This window comes from Tripterygium wilfordii, chromosome 6 (assembly GCF_013401445.1).
Source record: "Tripterygium wilfordii isolate XIE 37 chromosome 6, ASM1340144v1, whole genome shotgun sequence".
In the NCBI taxonomy this organism is placed as follows: Eukaryota; Viridiplantae; Streptophyta; class Magnoliopsida; order Celastrales; family Celastraceae; genus Tripterygium; species Tripterygium wilfordii.
Genome location: NC_052237.1, coordinates 3,488,163 through 3,506,977, shown reverse-complemented (window position 1 = coordinate 3,506,977; position 18,815 = coordinate 3,488,163). Strand labels below are relative to the sequence as shown.

The 18,815-nt window shown below is 36.1% G+C and overlaps 4 protein-coding genes across 5 annotated transcripts; 2 read left to right on the top strand and 2 right to left on the bottom strand.

The window, feature by feature from the left end:
• Window positions 1-425: 425 nt before the first annotated feature.
• LOC120000848 lies at window positions 426-1,406 on the bottom strand. The gene has a single exon (XM_038849008.1). It carries the CDS (start codon window positions 1,361-1,363, stop codon window positions 653-655), a length of 711 nt encoding a protein of 236 aa, XP_038704936.1. The 5' UTR covers window positions 1,364-1,406; the 3' UTR covers window positions 426-652.
• Window positions 1,407-4,118: 2,712 nt separating this feature from the next.
• Window positions 4,119-5,091, bottom strand: LOC120000608. Its single transcript, XM_038848732.1, has 2 exons — window positions 4,600-5,091; window positions 4,119-4,331 (listed from the first exon to the last, which is right to left on the bottom strand). The coding sequence occupies exons 1-2, from the start codon at window positions 5,089-5,091 to the stop codon at window positions 4,119-4,121; spliced, it is 705 nt and encodes a 234-aa protein (XP_038704660.1).
• Window positions 5,092-6,469: 1,378 nt separating this feature from the next.
• LOC120000249 lies at window positions 6,470-9,507 on the top strand. The gene is made up of 4 exons (XM_038848218.1): window positions 6,470-7,206; window positions 7,766-8,006; window positions 8,817-8,934; window positions 9,034-9,507. The coding sequence occupies exons 1-4, from the start codon at window positions 6,617-6,619 to the stop codon at window positions 9,123-9,125; spliced, it is 1,041 nt and encodes a 346-aa protein (XP_038704146.1). The 5' UTR covers window positions 6,470-6,616; the 3' UTR covers window positions 9,126-9,507.
• Window positions 9,508-13,977: 4,470 nt separating this feature from the next.
• LOC120000248 (glucose-6-phosphate 1-dehydrogenase, chloroplastic-like) lies at window positions 13,978-18,491 on the top strand. Of its 2 annotated transcripts, none has more exons than XM_038848217.1 (10): window positions 13,978-14,394; window positions 14,790-15,019; window positions 15,115-15,209; window positions 15,359-15,473; window positions 16,319-16,524; window positions 16,604-16,753; window positions 16,841-16,961; window positions 17,052-17,281; window positions 17,379-17,579; window positions 17,895-18,491. In XM_038848217.1, the coding sequence occupies exons 1-10, from the start codon at window positions 14,202-14,204 to the stop codon at window positions 18,142-18,144; spliced, it is 1,791 nt and encodes a 596-aa protein (XP_038704145.1). In that variant the 5' UTR covers window positions 13,978-14,201; the 3' UTR covers window positions 18,145-18,491. The 2 variants fall into 2 exon arrangements, with proteins under 2 accessions (XP_038704145.1, XP_038704144.1); XM_038848216.1 differs by having other exon boundaries at window positions 13,979-14,394; window positions 14,784-15,019.
• Window positions 18,492-18,815: the final 324 nt, after the last annotated feature.

Sequence of the window (18,815 nt, the reverse complement as noted above, 5' to 3'; positions counted from 1 at the left end):
ACACAATGCATTGTGTATGGTTGTGTGTGTTTGCAATGATACCTTGAGTATGAGAACCGAGTAACCACCGGGACGGATTAGAGACTAGGTTTTTAATTAATTGTTTTAAGTCCAATTTGTGCTTACTTTGATCACAAAATCGCTCATGCTACCGAGTCATTCGGCCCATTTCTTTTACTTGCTTTTATTTGATATTCATTGTGTTTATTAGTGTTAGCTAGTTATTTGCATATCATTCACTTCAAATTTGCATTGCTTCCTCGTGGATCGATACCGGACTCACCGGTTTATTACTTGACGATACCCTACACTTGGGGTAAGTACACACACACTTTGGTGTCGGTCAATGGCATGCTATTATATGATTCCCCACTTGTCCCACTCAAAATATCTATCCTTCTCCACCTAATCAGCACTCAGCAATCAATCTTAGAATCTTATTTCCAAAGCAATTAATAAGAACAAATCACCAACATATATTACATCAAATTTTTTCCAGGAAAAGCAGCCAAACAATGTTCACCGCCGAGAAAATGACTTCCTGCCGGCAGGAGATTGAAACTTATGACAGCGAAAATCTACCCATAACAAAATACTTTTATTTATTTTCTGGGCTCGAAAAATGTTTTATTTTCATTTCTCAATCAATAACTCAACCATTTGGATTCCAAAGACTCCATAAACGGGAATTCAGTAACCCTAACAAGTCCGGCAACACCTTCCTAGCAAAACCTTTGTGGGTGCTCCCCGGAGAATGCACCATCGCAGCCGATCCAGTAACCACAGTCTCAGAGGATGTAATTGGATACAACACATTTTCCGTAGGAGAGGGAGACGTTGGTTTATCAGTCTCATGAACAGGGCTCATCAGTGGCTTCTCACCGTTCCGGCGATTAGCCTTGTCGCGCCTCTTGCCGGACTTCCTTGATTTTTCATCGTTGGACAAATGTTCTTCGAATGCCTCAATCGCCTCCTCAATCAAGTCCCGATTCGGGGAAAAGTTCCAACGATGCCAGTAATTTGTGTAGCAATGGAAGCAATCACAGTCAAAAACCGGCGGCTTATGTCCTTTAACGCCACCGCCACTTGGGTTGCTTTTGCTCTTGTTGTTGTGATTTGATCTCTTTATAGGCTTGTTTGGGAGTATTGAAGGTGAAGGGTTGATGGAACGAGTAATCATGTAAGCAAGGACTTCACGGTCCTCGAAACAGAGGATTGAAACGAGAGCAAGAATAGCTGCAGGAAGAAGCTTCAAAACTGAAAGAACATCTCTTTCTCCTCCTCCTCGTGTTCCACTGACAGAGGAGGAGGAAGAAGAAGAAGCAGAAGGGAATACCTTGCCTCCTTTTTTCTTTACCTTCATGTTTGGCTTTGGGTCTCTGTGTGAATGATTCTCACAGTTAGTAGGGTTTCTTTTCTTCAACAACCTTTTTTATTTATATTTTTTAAAATTTTTCTTATTTATTTTTTGTTTCCATTATTAAATTACTTAATAAGCAAGATAGAAAGGTAAGCATATGTATTGGTCAATGCTTAGTATTTATTAAATCACAAAATACAACACACTCTTAAACGGACCTTGTATATCTATTTGTATTTATAACGTTTTTTTTTTCACGAATGCCAAGGAAACAGGTTCTGAACGAAAAGAGCGCGTGCTTGGCACAACGGTTGATAAATTCATCTATATCTTCAATTTCTTACTCATGAAGGGAAAAATCATCGCATTATTGTTGTATCAAGTTGTGTATGAGATGAATTTGGGTCATTGAGGAAAATAGCACGTTTGGTACACCGTTAGATCAATGAATAATAATGAACATTACATTAATCAATCATTAATATCAGTATTTTTAATGCAATAAAATGCATTATTGTAATGACCATTCTCATTCTCTGGTACATTTGGATACACCCTTGAGTCATTGTATCATTGTTTGGTTGGTTTCAAAAACAATGATAATGGAAATGGTAGTTTCCTTAGTGTATGTGATGGTCATTCTCACCTCCTACTATTCTTTTGAGAATAGTCAACTATAGGCTTTTTATTATCATACCATTTTTATAAATATTGTTTTAAGGTCTTATATTGTGTAATAATGGTTCAAATATTTTTTTTTAAAATGTCTAAAAATAAATATACTAATATACTATATAATTTTATAATTCAATAATATTTTAATTTGGTTTCACGTGATTCGGCCAATTTATCTTGATTGAAGGAGAGTTATATAATTCAATAGTACTAATTTTAATAAAAAAAAGGTACTAATCTTAAATTTCTAATAGTACAATAATCCTCCTAAATTTTCTGAATATTATATTATATGTTTTATTTCAATTGTAGGTCATCCAAAATATTATTTAATCATGATTTATTTATGAAGAGAGAAAATACATAAATATATAAGAATACTTCAGTCATATATATATATATATATATATATAAACACGATGTAATCCATCATTACTATTAATATTCTGGACCCAATTAAACGTATCATTGTAATGGTTGTTTCAATTACCATTCTCATTTTCATTCTAATTTCCATTTCAATTCCCATTATCATTCCCATTCCACTTATCATTCTCATCACACTTACCATTCCCATTCCAACTACCACTCTCATTCTCATTATCATTACCATTCCTATGAACAGAGGAGGGCTGTAGCCCAACCCAAATTATTTTCAAAATAAAAATATACCATAAATTATTCTATAAGAAAAATACACTTAGAAGACCCTCGTTGTTCTTTCAAAACTTTGAGGAGAGTCTTATTAAGATCAATGTCATGTTATATTTATTTCACTTAGAAGAAATTTTGTGAATTTTATATGACCAAATCATTCTTTAAAAAGTGGATTCCCAAGACACAACGTTTCAACCTTTTTCCCCTCAAATTTGTTTGATAGAAATAGAAAATTCTTTGAAAGGACAAATTAAGCTGAATAAAGTGAACAAAATGACAAATATTTTTTGGATTTGATTTTGATTTTGACTTCGCCAGATAACATAAGGTCCCTTTTCTCGTCGTACATTGTCCTCAAAAGGCCAAAAAAAAAATAAAAAAATTGAAATCAAATAGGGGAGGAGATTCCATGTTCTGTTTTTGGTCAAGGAATTCCAAATTCAATTTTCTTCGTAAAACATGTGACTCAAAGTCAAAGGGAAAAATAGCTGGTCGTATACATATCAACTTCCAAATTCAAAAACTACAATCGGGCTAATAATATTTTTGGACATTGAATAATTTGATCTAATTCAATTTGAGAATTCATTTTTCAAACGTTTCAAGTTTGGTATCCAAATTTCACTTTTGTTCCAAAATCATCACACGGACAGTTTTCAACTATTTCAATTAGTCAAACATCCAATGTGACTTAAGTCAAATTCAATTGGTTTTGCTAATGTCGATTGGTGAATTGGATATTCGTTAAAAAATATAATAACACAGGCAAATAAAAAAAAAAGAAACAAAAGAAGGAACTCACAAAATCACCGAGGACGATAATGAAGGAAAAGAAAAGAAGTTGTGCAGAATAAATAAATAAAGTTGATTGCAGGAACTCTCCAACCACTAATCCATTTCGAGCTGCTGAAACACTAAGAAAGTAAGTGAACCCGGGAGATGGAAGAGGAGTCAAACCTCCATTGTCACAAAGACAAGACACCGTCCGAAAAGAAGATGGAGAGATTTGGGAACCCATTGTAGCGTATTTGTGAATCCCACGTTAGAAAGGAAGAAGATTGGAGAGATTTGGATTTTTAGGTTTTTATTTTCTTGGGTTTATTTTTTTATAAAATATCCAAGTCACCCATGGTCACATCAATTAAAATATAAATAAAATAATTGTTTATGCCACATCAATAATTTTACTGCCCCAAATGACAAAAATATGTTCGAATGAGAAAACTGAAACAAATTTGAAATTTAAGTACTTAACTTGAAACGTTTGAAAAATGAGTTCCAGAGTTGAACTAGATAAGATTATTTAGTACCCAAAAATGCTATTAACCCAACCACAATCTAACACATGTTTTAAGAGCTAAAATTAAGTGTGCATTACAAGACAATAAAAACTTGCAAGGAAAAAAAGAAGTAAACAAACACACATTCAATCCATTTTCTTATCTGTGGACTGAGATTTGTTGTTCACAGCAGAACGCTTATCTTCCACCATCTTGGAGTGAATCTCATCCCTCTCTCTGAAATATCTCTCAAACGCTCGTGGAAGGAACTGCGGAATCAAGAACCCGAAAAGGTTGATGGAGAAGTATGCCAAATTGGCCAGTGCTAGAATCCTCCCAAACCAAAACCATGCTACGTCCTGCATGATCATTAATTAACCATCCTAACATCAATATCAATGTTGCTATGCAAAAATTACATAATTAGCAAAAGTAAACGATCATTGACAAAGCCAACGTAATTGCGAAAATGATAAAGATCCCAGTAATTAATTGGTATCCTAGTTACTGGTTTGAAATGATGCACATGAAATCTTGTGTGTGCAATTCAACAGTTGGGATAACTGATATACTAACTGTTGGGATTCCTGTCATAACTGATGTAACTGTGACACATTCTCATGCTACCTTAAATTCTGCGTTGGCGGGAAGTGTTTTGTTGAGCCAAACATCTTGGATCCAATCAACGATCACAAAGATCCTCCTGACAGTATAAAGCAGAGGAACAAGTGCCCTGACCGGAGGCGAAAACAGAGACAATCCACTTATAACATTCTCGGTAAGAATCTGGCACGAAAGCAAGAACAAGTGAGGCGTTGCGGATCGGACAGCTTGATCATCGCCCCTCGCAAATCCACCCAATACATAAGCCAAAGGCAAGAACAGCCCCACTGTTGTTCCTACAACCACATACAGCCTGAACAACTTGCTACCTTGGAAGATCTCTCGAGACCCAGATGAGCCCCTATCGTGCGCGGGGAAGGCGAAGCGCGACAAGGCTACGAGATATGCTGACATGAAAATTGGGAATGCTATGTCAAGGACTGAGACGAGGCCGCTCACGGAGAATACCATAATGAAGGCGACCAGTTGGAGTTCAATTACTAGCAATGAACCCATCACAGCTAATTCTTCTTAGCGTTGATTGTGGAGTGGCTTGTGTTGTTGGGGCTTTGTGTGATTATCTGAAGTGGATGTGTCTGCTGGCTCTGTTGTAGGAGCCACTGGTAGTGTTGCAGCTGACATTATATCAACACAACGATCTTGAAACATGCACAGAATGTGAATCCAAGTTACAATTTTACTGGGTTTGCCTGAATTTAATCAGTTTGATTGAAAAAACTATTCGTTATCATCTTTTTAGCCCAATTAAGGCAAAAAAGAAGAAGACGACCAATAATACATAAATCGATAATATGCATGAAACATCCCAACAAAGAGAGGAAGAAAGTGAAAAACAGAGTAAAATATGAACAAGGAAATAAGAGCTGTTCTTACTGATAAATGCAACTTAAGTGAAGGGATAGGGGGGCTGGAATTATTCCAGTAATTTCATCACATCTCCACCATCCAATGCAACAATACATTGATTTGACAACCCTACACTTAATGTATTTAATGGTGGAGATGAGGTGAAATTGCTGGAATCATTCCAGCAGCGGTCATGGGGAGTAGATTGACGTGTAGGTTCTAAAGATTGCCACGTGGATGACTTCTACACGTGGGAGGCAAAATCGTTTTACATGTGTCAAGAAACCAAGCCGATTTATCGTCGGATAACATTGACCCACCCGATAGAAATAATACGTCAGTTAATGCGCTATTTTGAATTAACGAAATGAAGCCCAGCCCAACCCGGATTTGCGCCTAATAGTAAGGAGAGTTTCATGAGCTATTTCGAATGAGCCTAATAGTAAGGAGAGTTTCATGATCTATTTCGATGGGCCTAATAGTAGGTTTTGAGCCTAAGACTAATGGGCCTAATAAAACAAAGAGCACATTTAATATACGAAGGTAAAACTTCGAGAAATTCATCTTATTTGCTTGATTATTTAACTATTTTGATAATCATTAAATATAATCCTTAATTAAGAATATTAATTACAAAAAATAAAAGTGGCAACTTCTTTGAATAATGCCACGTCAGTACTCGACCGTTGCTCACAAATATGCCACGAACGTTATCAAACGACGTCGGCATAAGAGCCGTGCACGTGGAAGTTCATAATTGACAAATCCTCATTGGCCATCGGGAAGTAATGGTCCCGTTCTCATACGTGTCAATGTTTTAGTGGGTGATTAAAGAGACAGGACACAGCTCACCTAACGCCGAATCGCGTGAATCAAATGCCAAGTTGGCAAATAATAAATCTGCCTCATGATTTCCGTTGATGGCCCCACAGGCTTACGTTAGCATCACTCTCTTCGTCAGAAAGTATTCTCCGCCCCCTAGAGACCTCCAGATATTGCCGCGTGTCCAAAACACTCCCGCGTCGTTACATCTATCCGTTAATCCAGTCTTCCCTGTCTTTCTCTCTCCTCTCCCCTCTCTCTCTCTCTCTTCTCTGCAATTTCTCCATTGAAGAGGAGGAGAAAGGTTGATAAAAAGGAAAAATAATAATAATAAATAAAAAGAGGGATTGAAATGGGAAAGCTCTATTGTGATTCAACGGCGGTAGCGGAGACATTGCAAGCATCATCATCACCGGCCGGCCATTGGCGAGACCCGAATTCTTCTTCTCTCCAAGCTGTTGATCTTGTTGACCAGTCGGCTGCCACTACCGCCACCATCGCTGTTAAAGATTCTTGGGATGACGTAATTGGCCTTGAGGACCAACAGAGGCGGCGTCTACAAAGGCTGCATGCAAGGGGTGTGCTATGGAAGCGCCCCGGAGATCAAGATTCCTCTCCGGTCGTTTTCCGGCTCTCCCATGGTGGCGAGGTGTCGTCGGACGGGAATTGTCTGTTCACTGCGTCTCAGAGGGCGTTGGCGTGTGGTATCGACGCGCGGGAGCTCCGGCGGAGGACTGTGCACCGGTTCACAGAAGATTTTGGATCGGCGAGCGAGCAGGACAAAGGCGTGATTAATGAGGTGATTGGGCATATGTACTCGCCGGATCTGAAGAATGGATGGGGAGTCCACGTGGTACAGGAGGTGAAGCTCCTGGCCAAGAAGGACGATCGTCTTGCCCTAGATTCGGCCATCGACGAGCTCGTCCAGCTTGGGATGCAAAGGTATAAATTTTGTGCTTTGTTCTCTCTTCTTTCTTTCATGATATAGATCCGGATCCGGATCCATGCTTATGGTTATAGTCTGGGTTTCTCTTCACGTTGGAAATGTTGCTTGTATCATTGCCGAGAAATTGTCGTTGGAGATATACAGTATATATATATATTGAAATCCACAGAAAATCTTGGATCTTTTAATCGTCTTGAGAGATCCAATAATACTCTCTTCGTCGCTCTCAAGTGTAAATGTATGGGTCATCCTTAAGCTGAGCTTTTCTTCCCTTGTTTCTTATTGGAGATAATCTTTCGGGTTTTAACTAAACAAAAGCTTCAAGTCTGAAAATTCCTTGCGTTTTATGACGATATATGGCACTTATCTAACTTTTTTTATGATTGTATGGAACTTATTGGGACTTCATTGTTATTCTCTTCACTGGTGGTGCTCCTTTCTGCCGAGAGATTTCAACAGAATAGTAATGCTTGAAAAATGGAGTGTGTGCGTGATTGTAGATTGTTTTAGGCTTTGGTTTTGCTTTTTCCTTATTACTTGTTTTTCTGATTGTAGAGAATTGGCCGCGGAGTCTATTTACAAAGAGAGATGTAGTCCAGTGACAGATGGCTTCAGTTGGGCGAAATACATGTTGATCTCCGGTTCACTTGATGATGAACATGATATCATCTCTTTGCAGTATACTGAGGATGGTTTATTATCCGTAGATGAGAATAGAGAAGGCCATGCTGCAGCTTTTGGAGATGATATAGCTATTGAGTGTCTTGCTACAGAATTCAAGCGAGAGATTTATGTGGTAAGACCGTAAGAAGCTTTTGTGTTCTATGTTCTAACTGTCTGATTAGTATTAGTGATCTGATGGTCTGATTTTGTTCATTTTTCTTTTCAAATTTCAAATGCATCAAGTTATTTATCTTTTTATACGGATGCTCTTGGCTAAGCAGCACAAAATTGTTGTCTATTTGTGTGCATTTGAAGAAAAAAAAGGAAACTATTGTCTACCTGTGAGATTTGGTTTTACAGGATATGATAATATGTAATGAATAACCACCTGGAAGCCTCTTTGACAATATGTATGATGTTTGTTTACGAGAAATAACGTCAAGAATACTATTAGATTTCATGTTGTTAATTGACGGTTTTGAGTTATTTGGGTTGATGATGCCTCCTTACTTGAATAATGGAACTGCAGTCTTGAAGAAGGATCTCTAAAGATGAATTTTTGTTGTGAAAATGTATGATGATCATGAATAGCTACCTGCTTAACCAGAAATGCCTAAAGGCATCCATAAGGAGATTATAATGTATGTTATGTGTATTAAGTTGGGTAGGTTGCAGGGAAGGGATTCTCTATATTCTTCCTATTTATCTTCAACCTGCCCCTCACATCAACTGTCCTCTTTGGACATTAGTGTGTAATACCCTCCTCTGTTTTTCCTGGCATCATTATGCTGCAGGTTTCAGCCACAGCCGTTGTGTTTTTGGGTGAGATTTTATGTAGTTTTGGAGAGTAGATACTTTTACACACTTGCATTTAAATATTTTTTGGCCTCATAAAAGCAGTTCTGAAAAAAAAGCCTCCTTTGTGTCCATTTGACATTTACAGGTGCAAGCCCATGGGTCTGATGCAATGGTTGATGAAGAAAATTGTGTTTTCTTTCTCCCTCATCGTCCAAGGAGTGAAATTTGCGAGCCTCCTTTCTTTCTATTTATGAAAGGAACAGGTAAAGAAACTGTTCATCATTTTATGTTGCCATTGTTATTGCTTCTCAGTTGTTCTTGGTCCGCTGACAGACGATAGCTACAAATGTTCTGCATTGTAGGTTGGTGTGGTGCTGGAGCTGATCACTATGAGCCTTTGATTGCCCATCCTTCAGCCCTCATCTCCCAAGAGAAGGTTGCTGCCGTACTTTGAGGGAATTAGTTCTACAGTTTTGCGGCTTAGAAAGCTGAATAGGAGGAGTAGTTCTATTTTTTTTGACTTTTCAATGTTTGGCATGCAATCTTGTTCTCCATTTGAGAATTACATGCTATCATTGCATAGCATTCTTTTTATTCATCTTAGAGGTTTGGTCATCTTTCGACTCTTTTGCAAGGTCTTGTCCCCGCAGCTTGAGCATAACCTGTAGTATTTGTAGTAGAGTTTTGCCGGCTTTTCTTGTTGTTTTCTGTTCAGTTCTGTGAGGGTGATTGCAATTTGGCTGGGGCACCATTATGTCGAAGCTGGAATGGTTGCCATTCTGTTGTACTTTATGCTTGGATCAATCAATTCAATGGTAGATTCCTTTAGTTTTTGGCCTTTCCCTTCTTTCTTTTAGGAGTAGGATTTGTATAAATTTATAAGTATATAATATGCATGTATTTTTATTTTTTTTTTAAAAATTTCAAACAAACTCTCTCTTAAGAAAAATAACAAGTTATTTTGGTGGTGTTCTAATGATATCCATAAATTAAGCAAGTTTTCAAAAGAAATTATAAGGGCGAAAAAGGCCCTATACAAAATAAAATTAATAGACGTGTAGGATTTAGTCTAACGAATTTAATGATGTATTTTTTGTTCGATACAAAGAACAAATTCAACATGAAAAATAAATGATAATTATACACCATCAGGTATAAACTCAGATGTTTTAAACGCTATTGAATTTGATTTTTGTTTTAAAAAATAAATACATTGTTAGATACGTTAGGATAAATATAATAATTTCTTTCTCCCCTTACATAAATGTAATACGTGATGCATTTTGATACCTAACCTACTTTTTAAACCTTTATATGCATCTTTTTTTTTTAACCTTTAAAGCCTTCCATGAAGCTTCATTCATCTCAAAACACATGGACTCCATTCATGTTTCTCTATGGAAAGGGAAAAAAAAATGTGAGTCTTTTATTGTTAGATGGGAATCTAAGAAACCATTATTCTTTTCTCCCCATCAAAAGTAAAAGCACACATAAAAATTAAGACTCTTTGACATCATATCACTATCTACCTTCCCACTAAGGTCTAAGGTAAATCCATCAAGAGAGCATGCTTGATTACCTCAGCTGTGTTCTCCCCCCTTAATTAACACAATTGTATGACATTATTTAATCAAAAACTTGTGTAAGAATATAATGATATTAGTTTACAAACAAAAGCATGCATTAGTTACAATAACTAAAGTTATTTTGGACAATGATCCCTCAATGTAAAGGCTCATTGAATGGTGTTAATTACTCTCCATCTCCTTTACAAACTCCTTTTTATTTCCATTCAACACATGGCCCTTCTAATGCTTCATTCATAAGGAGGAAGCAATAGCAATTAATATAATACATTTCAAAATGTTATACAATAAAACATGATGGAAATAAATTAATTAGGTTGTTTTACTTTTTACCTGCCATTACTCCTCCTCCAATATTGAAATGGTCATAAAAATATCAAATAAACTTATAACCAATTGGGTTTTTTTTTAATATTATTCTACATGCACATAAGTACATAATTTTATCAGTAGGGCTAGATAGCTCATATAGTGATAGTTCATGAGAGTCCAAGTCTCCTAAACGAAATTTTAAAACGTTTTAACTCTCAAAATACATGTTAGATTTTTAAAAAAATTACATATTCGGAATCAAAGCATAAAGTCTTTCTAACAAGATTCATTATCGATGAGTTTTATCGGGTGGATATTAATTCCATTTTTTTTAATGGAATTTCAAAAACAATGGATTTAGAACTAAAATAATGAATTATATACTGTGTTTTTTTTAAAAAAAATGGAATCTATATTAAAACAATAAATTTTTTACAATGAAGTTATTCCATTGATTAAATCAATAGAATACACCTGTTGGGCTACCAAACTAATGGGTTAGAATTCGTTTATGTAACTTTTTATATATATATATATATAATTTCGTTTTTTATAATCTTTTCTTTAACAGAAGTTTTAAATATCACGGCTGGCTTTAACTTTAAGCTTGCATCCAAAACTGTGGTCTGCCCAAGTTGAAGATCTCAATATTATTCTGTCAAGTTTTTTTATTTTATTTCATGGGAAATAAAAATTAACAAAACCATCAACAATATGATGGTGGAAAGAAAAAGGAGGCTATGGAAACAAAAGCACTGTCACACATTCTCAACCTGCCATAACTTTATGAAAAAGCAACTTCTCATTTCAAAAAACAAAAACATATACAAGTAAAATAGTGCAAAGAATCCCACAAAAAATATCCTCTAAAATACTACTTTTTTTTCTCACTATATAAACACACCTTACAATTCTATTCCTTGTTCCATGTTTTGATGTTATGAGATGAAACTCCTCTAAATCTCTCCTACAACTATAACCTCCCCATCAATTCCAAAAATTAACCAATTGCTATTGTCCTTCTTGCACCCATTTCAACTATAATGGATACAATGAAGGCAGAAAAGCTCAAGCCCATGAAGAGTAGTACTACTCAGTTTCCTTACAATCACATTCTTGTTCATTCTGTGATTGCATTGGCATGTAGTACTTCTTTACTTTGTTTATTCCCATCTCAAGGTGCTTTCATTAAGCATTTCTTGTTCACTACCATCCCTTCTTTTTGGTATTCTTTTGCTAACCCTAAGTGCTTGTTCATAGTGGTTAATGTGATTGTTGGGTTCCTTATTTTTGGAGAATATTCAAAGTCATCATCATCTTCTTCTTCTTCAAGTGGTGATGAGATGTATGAGGAGTATGTTAAGAGGAAGATGGAATTGAATTTGAGAGAGAAAAGTGTGGTGGTGGTTGATAATAAGCCACAGCAGCTTGAAGAGAGCAATATTGTTGAAGCTGAAGATTTAGAAGTTGAAGAAACATTTGAAGATGTGAAAGAAGAAGAGGAAGAAGGAGGAGGAGGAGGAGGAGGAGGAGTTGTTGTTGTTGATGACGGTGATGATAAAGAGAAGGGAAGAGAAAGAGAAAGAGATGATGATAGTGAAGAGCAGCATGGATTGCCTACTGAGGAACTGAACAGAAGGGTTGAAGCTTTTATTGCAAGAGTTAATAAGCAAAGATGGCTTGAAGCCAAATCACTAGTTTGTTGTAAGGCATGAATGATTAAGATTAATTAATTGTAATTCACAGTTACAGAGTAAAAGATTTAAATTAAAATTGATATATTTTCATCTATATATATAATCTGTAACTAGCTATAGGGTAGTACTGATCATCACATGTTATGATGATGAAATATAATGTGATATAACGAATTCATGTAAACATTATGTTGATCAATAAAAACGTAAATTCTTGATTTGGTAGGTTAAAAAAGTTCTAAAGATCTTAATAAAAATTTTAAAATAGTATGAAAATTCACATCCAGCAAATTAAAGTTACCTAATATAATTAATTAGCCTAACCTTTCCAAGTAAATAATTTGAGAATTCCCAATATATATCCTTCCTTAAAAAAATATATAATAAAGCAACAAAAGAGAAGAGGCAACATGATTAATTAATGTGTATCTGATGAAAAAAATAATAATAATAACAAGAAGCCTTAAATTCCATATATTTTTCATGCTTTCGTTAATTATTTTGAATGTAAATTATTTCAATAAATGTATTATCACCCTATAGTGCACAGACACTAAATCACGTCCATTCCTATTTATTTTTTCATGTCCAAAAAAACCCATAATAAAATTGGATTGATCAATATGGAAAGCCATATAGAAAGAAAACTTCGACTTTGGTGTATATATATATATATGTAAAGTAAAACCCGACTAATATAATATTATTTTCTTTTCTTTATTAGCTGAATTGAAGAGAAAGTCAGGAGAGACAGAAGACAATTATAAAGGAAGGGCATATAGCCTTAGATTCTGGAGCCTTTTCAGGTCCAATAATATACATTTGACTGTCTGACCATGTCAATTCATGCATGCCTGATATGCTTTCCTTAGCTTCTAAGAGATCATAATGGACGCCATGAACAAGTTATGTAGATGGTCACTTAAAACTCTCTTCCTCTTACTCTTCCAAAATTAGCTAATACATACCTAACATGCAGTCTATATCAAAACAATGGATATATAGGGTTACAACATTCGAGTACATCTCATCATGTAAAACCCTCTCATTTATCCTATTTTGTGGGTAAACATTTTAAAAGACGAAAAAAGAAGGATGCGATGATACCAGCACTAATCTATCGGATCTCATCAGAACTTCGAAGTTAAAAGGTGTTTGACCAAAAATAGTACTAGGACGTGTGACCTCCTGAGAAGTCCACGTGTTACACTATTCTCATCTTTTTTCTTTGCTTATAAAAAAAAAGAAGCAAAAAAGAGACTTGCATCGGCTCCTCTAGGACCTCTACGTGTCCCTTTTTTTAATGGACAATTTTCATCGTTTTGAAGACTGACAAGCCGTGAAGATTCATAGGTGAGGTAACAACTTGGCTCATGATCCTGCAAAATGGGCCGCATCAGTTCACTGGACTAGTCCCATTCCCGTAGGCCTTTTAAGTAAACGAATTCTACAAAGACTAACTTGGGCTTTCTATGGGCTTATGCTGAGCAATTGTTAAGGCCCGATAAAAGGCCAGACTTGTATGAAAAGGAGCCCATAGAATATTGGGCCTGACTAGCTGGTCAATTACCCCAGTACTGTTGGGCTCGCATTTTATTAATTAATTTCATTATCGATGAGCACCATGACTAAAATAGGTATTAATCTAAAAAGAATCCGATTATTGTAATAACAACATAATTAAAAGAGTAGTATTTGTTTTGTCCTCTGTTTGTGCAAAGACTGTGTTGGCAAGACATTGAGCAGCCTTTCGGAGATCTCAAAGGCTTAACCCCTCGGTGTCTCCGAAGTTCAACCAACCCTTCTTTGTCCCCTCCCTCTCCTTCAATCTCTTTAACCCTCAAAACTTCTTATTCTTCAATTGACTCACAGAGTCACAGAAGACGCTAGGGAAATACAGGGGATCGATAGATTGAGAAAGAGAAAGAGAGGTAGATGGGGAGCGTTTCTTATACTTCTACGCATTGTCGTTCGTATTCATATTCATATTCTTTATGCCCGTCTACGAAGTGGGAGAATCGGAGCATTGGATTCTGTTCATTGTTTGGTGGACGGGGTTTGAGCCCTGTTAAGGTGTCTCTACAATCTCATGGAGATTCCCATCAAAATGTGATTCTTACGCAAGATGGTTAGTTTTGTTCTTGTTGTCTTTCGTTTTCATTTCTGGGTTTTTGATTGCGTCAATTTCTTTTCCAGCTAATTCTTACATTAGTGGGTTCTATTGATTTTATTTTTTTTGGACTTTGTTTTTGAATTCTCTAATGATTTACCTGATATCTGGGTGGATGAATATGATGATACATAAGCATCAATTTTTAATTTTTTTCCTTTCTTTTGGTCATTTGACAATATGTAATAAACATCTATGGACAAACCGTTAATTGACAGGACTTGGTAGAATTATCTGGCTGGGTAATGGAGGTTACATAAGAGCAAAAAGTAGTGAAATTTATCAAGAATTATGTGTCTTAGAAGTTGTCCCCTTGTTTTGCTGTGTTTTATTGGTGATTTGTATAGGTGCAGTGGCGACAAAAGTAAACCCAACTGCAAAGGGATCTCATTCCAATCAAATCACAGATGAGTTGTTGTCGTTAACGCCTACTCCTAAGGAACTTAATGATGCAGCTCGTTTTGATTGCAATGAAAATAAGTCCACCGTTAGTATAACTGTGGTGGGAGCATCTGGGGACCTTGCCAAAAAGAAGATATTTCCTGCTCTTTTTGCACTCTACTATGAGGATTGTCTCCCTGAGGTCTTCACACTCTATCCTATTGAAACTGAAAATAAAATTTTACCTTTAGTTGTTGTCAACATTTTTGTAAAATGTGTAGACCTATTTGGTTGCAGCACTTTACCGTGTATGGTTATGCGCGGAGTAAGATGACTGATGCAGAACTTAGAAACATGGTCAGCAAGACCCTTACTTGCAGAATTGATAAGAGGTGACCCCAGCTATTTATTTATCCTCTTTGCTGTTTTTCTGTGTCTTGAAGCTTTGTGGCATCTGTTTCTATTAATTCTTTTGAGGACACTGTTTGCAACTGGTGTTTAGTCACAATTCACAAATGATTTTCTTTTTCTGGAATATCAGGGAGAACTGCAGCGAAAAAATGGACCAATTTCTCAAAAGATGTTTTTACCATTCAGGCCAGTATGATTCAGAGGAAAATTTTGCAGAGCTAGACAAGAAGCTGAAGGAGCACGAGGTAATAAAGGAGTGGTCCAAAGAATGTTTGACACTTGCAACATTTTTTATGCTAGTTATGACTTATGAGACTGTGATTTTGGATTTATATTAATGCAAATGAACATTGTTCTAATGCTAATACCAAAATCCATCGACAAAACAGGGCATGCGATATAATTTTTCTCACTTTTATAGGCAAGTACTAACTCGATGATAGTACAAGAAGCTTGAGATGATGGCCTACGAGCTTATTTTAAACTATGATTTAGCTGTAGTGAATATCTTCATTATGATGCAGTATTACATTCTCTATATTTATTCCATGTCATTACCATTTTTCCCCCTTTAAGCGGAGTTTTATTCATTTATATGCGAAGTAGATTTAGCGCATTGAAATTTCCAACGGTTGAAGAATTGATATTTTAGTTGCATGCTATCAATTTAGTATACTTATGCTTTTGAAAAAAATTTGTTATACTTAACATCAGCCAGTTGTTATCGTCATGCTATGTATGGTGAGAGAAAGTAAAGAAATGGAAATATTGGTAAATTTATGTGTAGAAATTAGTAAATTTATGTGTTAATCGGAGAGCCTGAATAATTGTTTGTCTGGGACGTCATATATTGCCTCAGTTAATTGTGTGCAAGCATCAAATTTGGGAGCTGTAGTTTCTGTTGAAAAGCAATGAATAAAGTTTCTTCCATGCATCACACACTTTGTACTACTATAAATGGGGAAATTCTTCCTTTATGCTGCTGTCACCTTTCATTACTTGATCTACTTGGTCAGAACCATACCAATGAACTTACAATTTTATATCGTTTATATCCTTGTTCTTTTGCTGATAAGAACTGATTTTGTAGGGTGGAAGGACTGCTAATCGGCTCTTTTATCTGTCAGTGCCTCCTAATATATTTATAAGTGCTGTAAGATGTGCCAGCTCGTCGGCTTCATCTGCCATTGGGTGGACACGGGTCATTGTGGAAAAACCATTTGGTCGGGACTCAGAAACTTCCGCTGCTTTGACGAAAGGTCTCAAGCAGTATCTGGAAGAGGATCAGATATTCAGGTTGGGTTTCTCGTGTAATTGGTATGTATTATGCACATAATCAATTTTGGAATCTGATCGATGGATATTCTTTCCACAGGATAGACCATTACCTGGGAAAAGAGCTTGTGGAAAATCTTTCGGTTCTTCGCTTCTCCAATCTAATTTTTGAACCCTTGTGGTCAAGGCAGTATATAAGGAATGTCCAGTTTCTTTTCTCTGAAGACTTTGGCACTGAAGGAAGGGGAGGGTAATTTCCTTTACCAAATTAAGACATGAATTTCAGTCTCTTGCAAAGATGATAATACTGATCGTCCTTGTTTTTGGTTGAATTTAGGTACTTTGACAATTACGGGATAATAAGAGATATAATGCAGAATCATCTGCTTCAAATTCTAGCTCTCTTTGCCATGGAGACACCCGTCAGTTTGGATGCAGAAGACATCAGAAATGAGAAGGTTTCTCCTAATATTTAGATTCTGAATACTTCAAGACACTAACTTTATGATCCTTTCTTTTGATAATCACAAATGCTTGCTGGTTTTTAGGTCAAGGTTTTACGTTCAATGAAGCCTATAGAACTTAAAGATGTTGTTATAGGACAATACAAGAGTCACACTAAAGGAGGAGTTACTTACCCGGGCTACACCGATGACAAAACTGTGCCAAAAGACAGTCTAACTCCAACATTTGCAGCAGCTGCCCTATTCATAAACAATGCAAGATGGGATGGGGTGCCCTTTCTTATGAAAGCTGGCAAAGCATTACATAATAAGGGGTACCTGGAAGTCTGAAACTAATGTCTTACTTTCACAAATTTAATATTTTGAGATTCGAGGATTTTTACATTCTATGAGTTAATTCTATTTTATCAGGGCTGAGATACGAGTACAGTTCAGGCATGTTCCCGGCAATCTGTATAATCGAAGTAACGGACCAGATCTTGATCGAGACACAAATGAGCTTGTGATACGAGTGCAGCCAGATGAAGCTATCTATTTGAAGATCAATAACAAAGTCCCTGGCCTGGGAATGAGATTGGATCGCAGTCATCTAAATCTTCACTATGCAGCAAGGTAAAGTTAATTCCTCTTGGATACTATATAATCAAGCACTCGATATCATACCTTCAAAAGTTCTTACTTCTTGTTTTGAGATCTATTCATTTACCCATGAATGCATTAATATTTTATAAGTTCTATGTGAGAGAGCGGTTCTGGTATAAGCTCACAACAAATGGCAACAACATAGAATGTATGTTGACACTCATGATTGTGAGCAAAAATTGCTCATCTTGGCCTTTTTTTATAAAGATTTCTTACTCGATTCATGTTGCTCCATCTTGTAACGGTTTTGATTCCAACAAAGCTCAACGAATGTGTCCTCTGCAGGTACGCAAAGGAGATTCCTGATGCATACGAAAGGCTCCTCCTCGATGCTATCGAAGGAGAGAGGAGGTTGTTTATTCGTAGTGATGAACTTGATGCTGCTTGGTCACTCTTCACTCCAGTACTAAAGGAGCTTGAGGACAAGAAGATTGTGCCGGAATATTACCCGTATGGGAGTCGGGGTCCTGTCGGTGCTCATCGTCTTGCATATAGATACAACGTTGAGTGGGGTGATCTAAGTCTGAAGCAGTAACTCAAGAAATATTTCTGATGTTATGGCTAGCTTGAGATCAGGAAAAGACTTCTGTGTATTTTCTTTACAATGTTCATGCAGGTGCAGTAGTGCTAGACGTGTCATTTTTCCCCTTCATTGTACTATGATAAGGAACTCTAGATCAGTAACTAGAGCATTATGCTTGTCACATATGGGATGGGTAGTTTCCAACCAGAGCGTAAGGCATTGGGTTGACTGAAACCAAAATTTTTCCCATTTGATTACTTTTTCTTCGAAATTCTAATTGCATGGTTATGTAATTCAGTTACACCCTAACCCTACTTCGGATGTTAAAATAAAGTAATCTTTTCATTGATTATATAGTATATTTGTTTGCAATAAATGTAGAATCGTCTTTATTTGTTCTCATTTTTTGAAAAGATATTGTACTTACCAATTTTATTCTAATTTTTTAAAAATTTGTTTTGATTTTTTAAGATACAACTAATAATTGTAATCCCTATTTTTTTGCGTGCAGATTTATTTTGATTTCTTAAGGTATAGTTACGCTTTGTTTAGCTGAACTTATTTGTTGTCCAAATAAACTAACTTATAAGTTGTGAAAAATAAGTTAGCTTATAAGTTGTCTATCGGGTGTTTGGTGAAATTTATAGTTGACGCTAGTTTATAAACGCTTGTTTGATGAAATT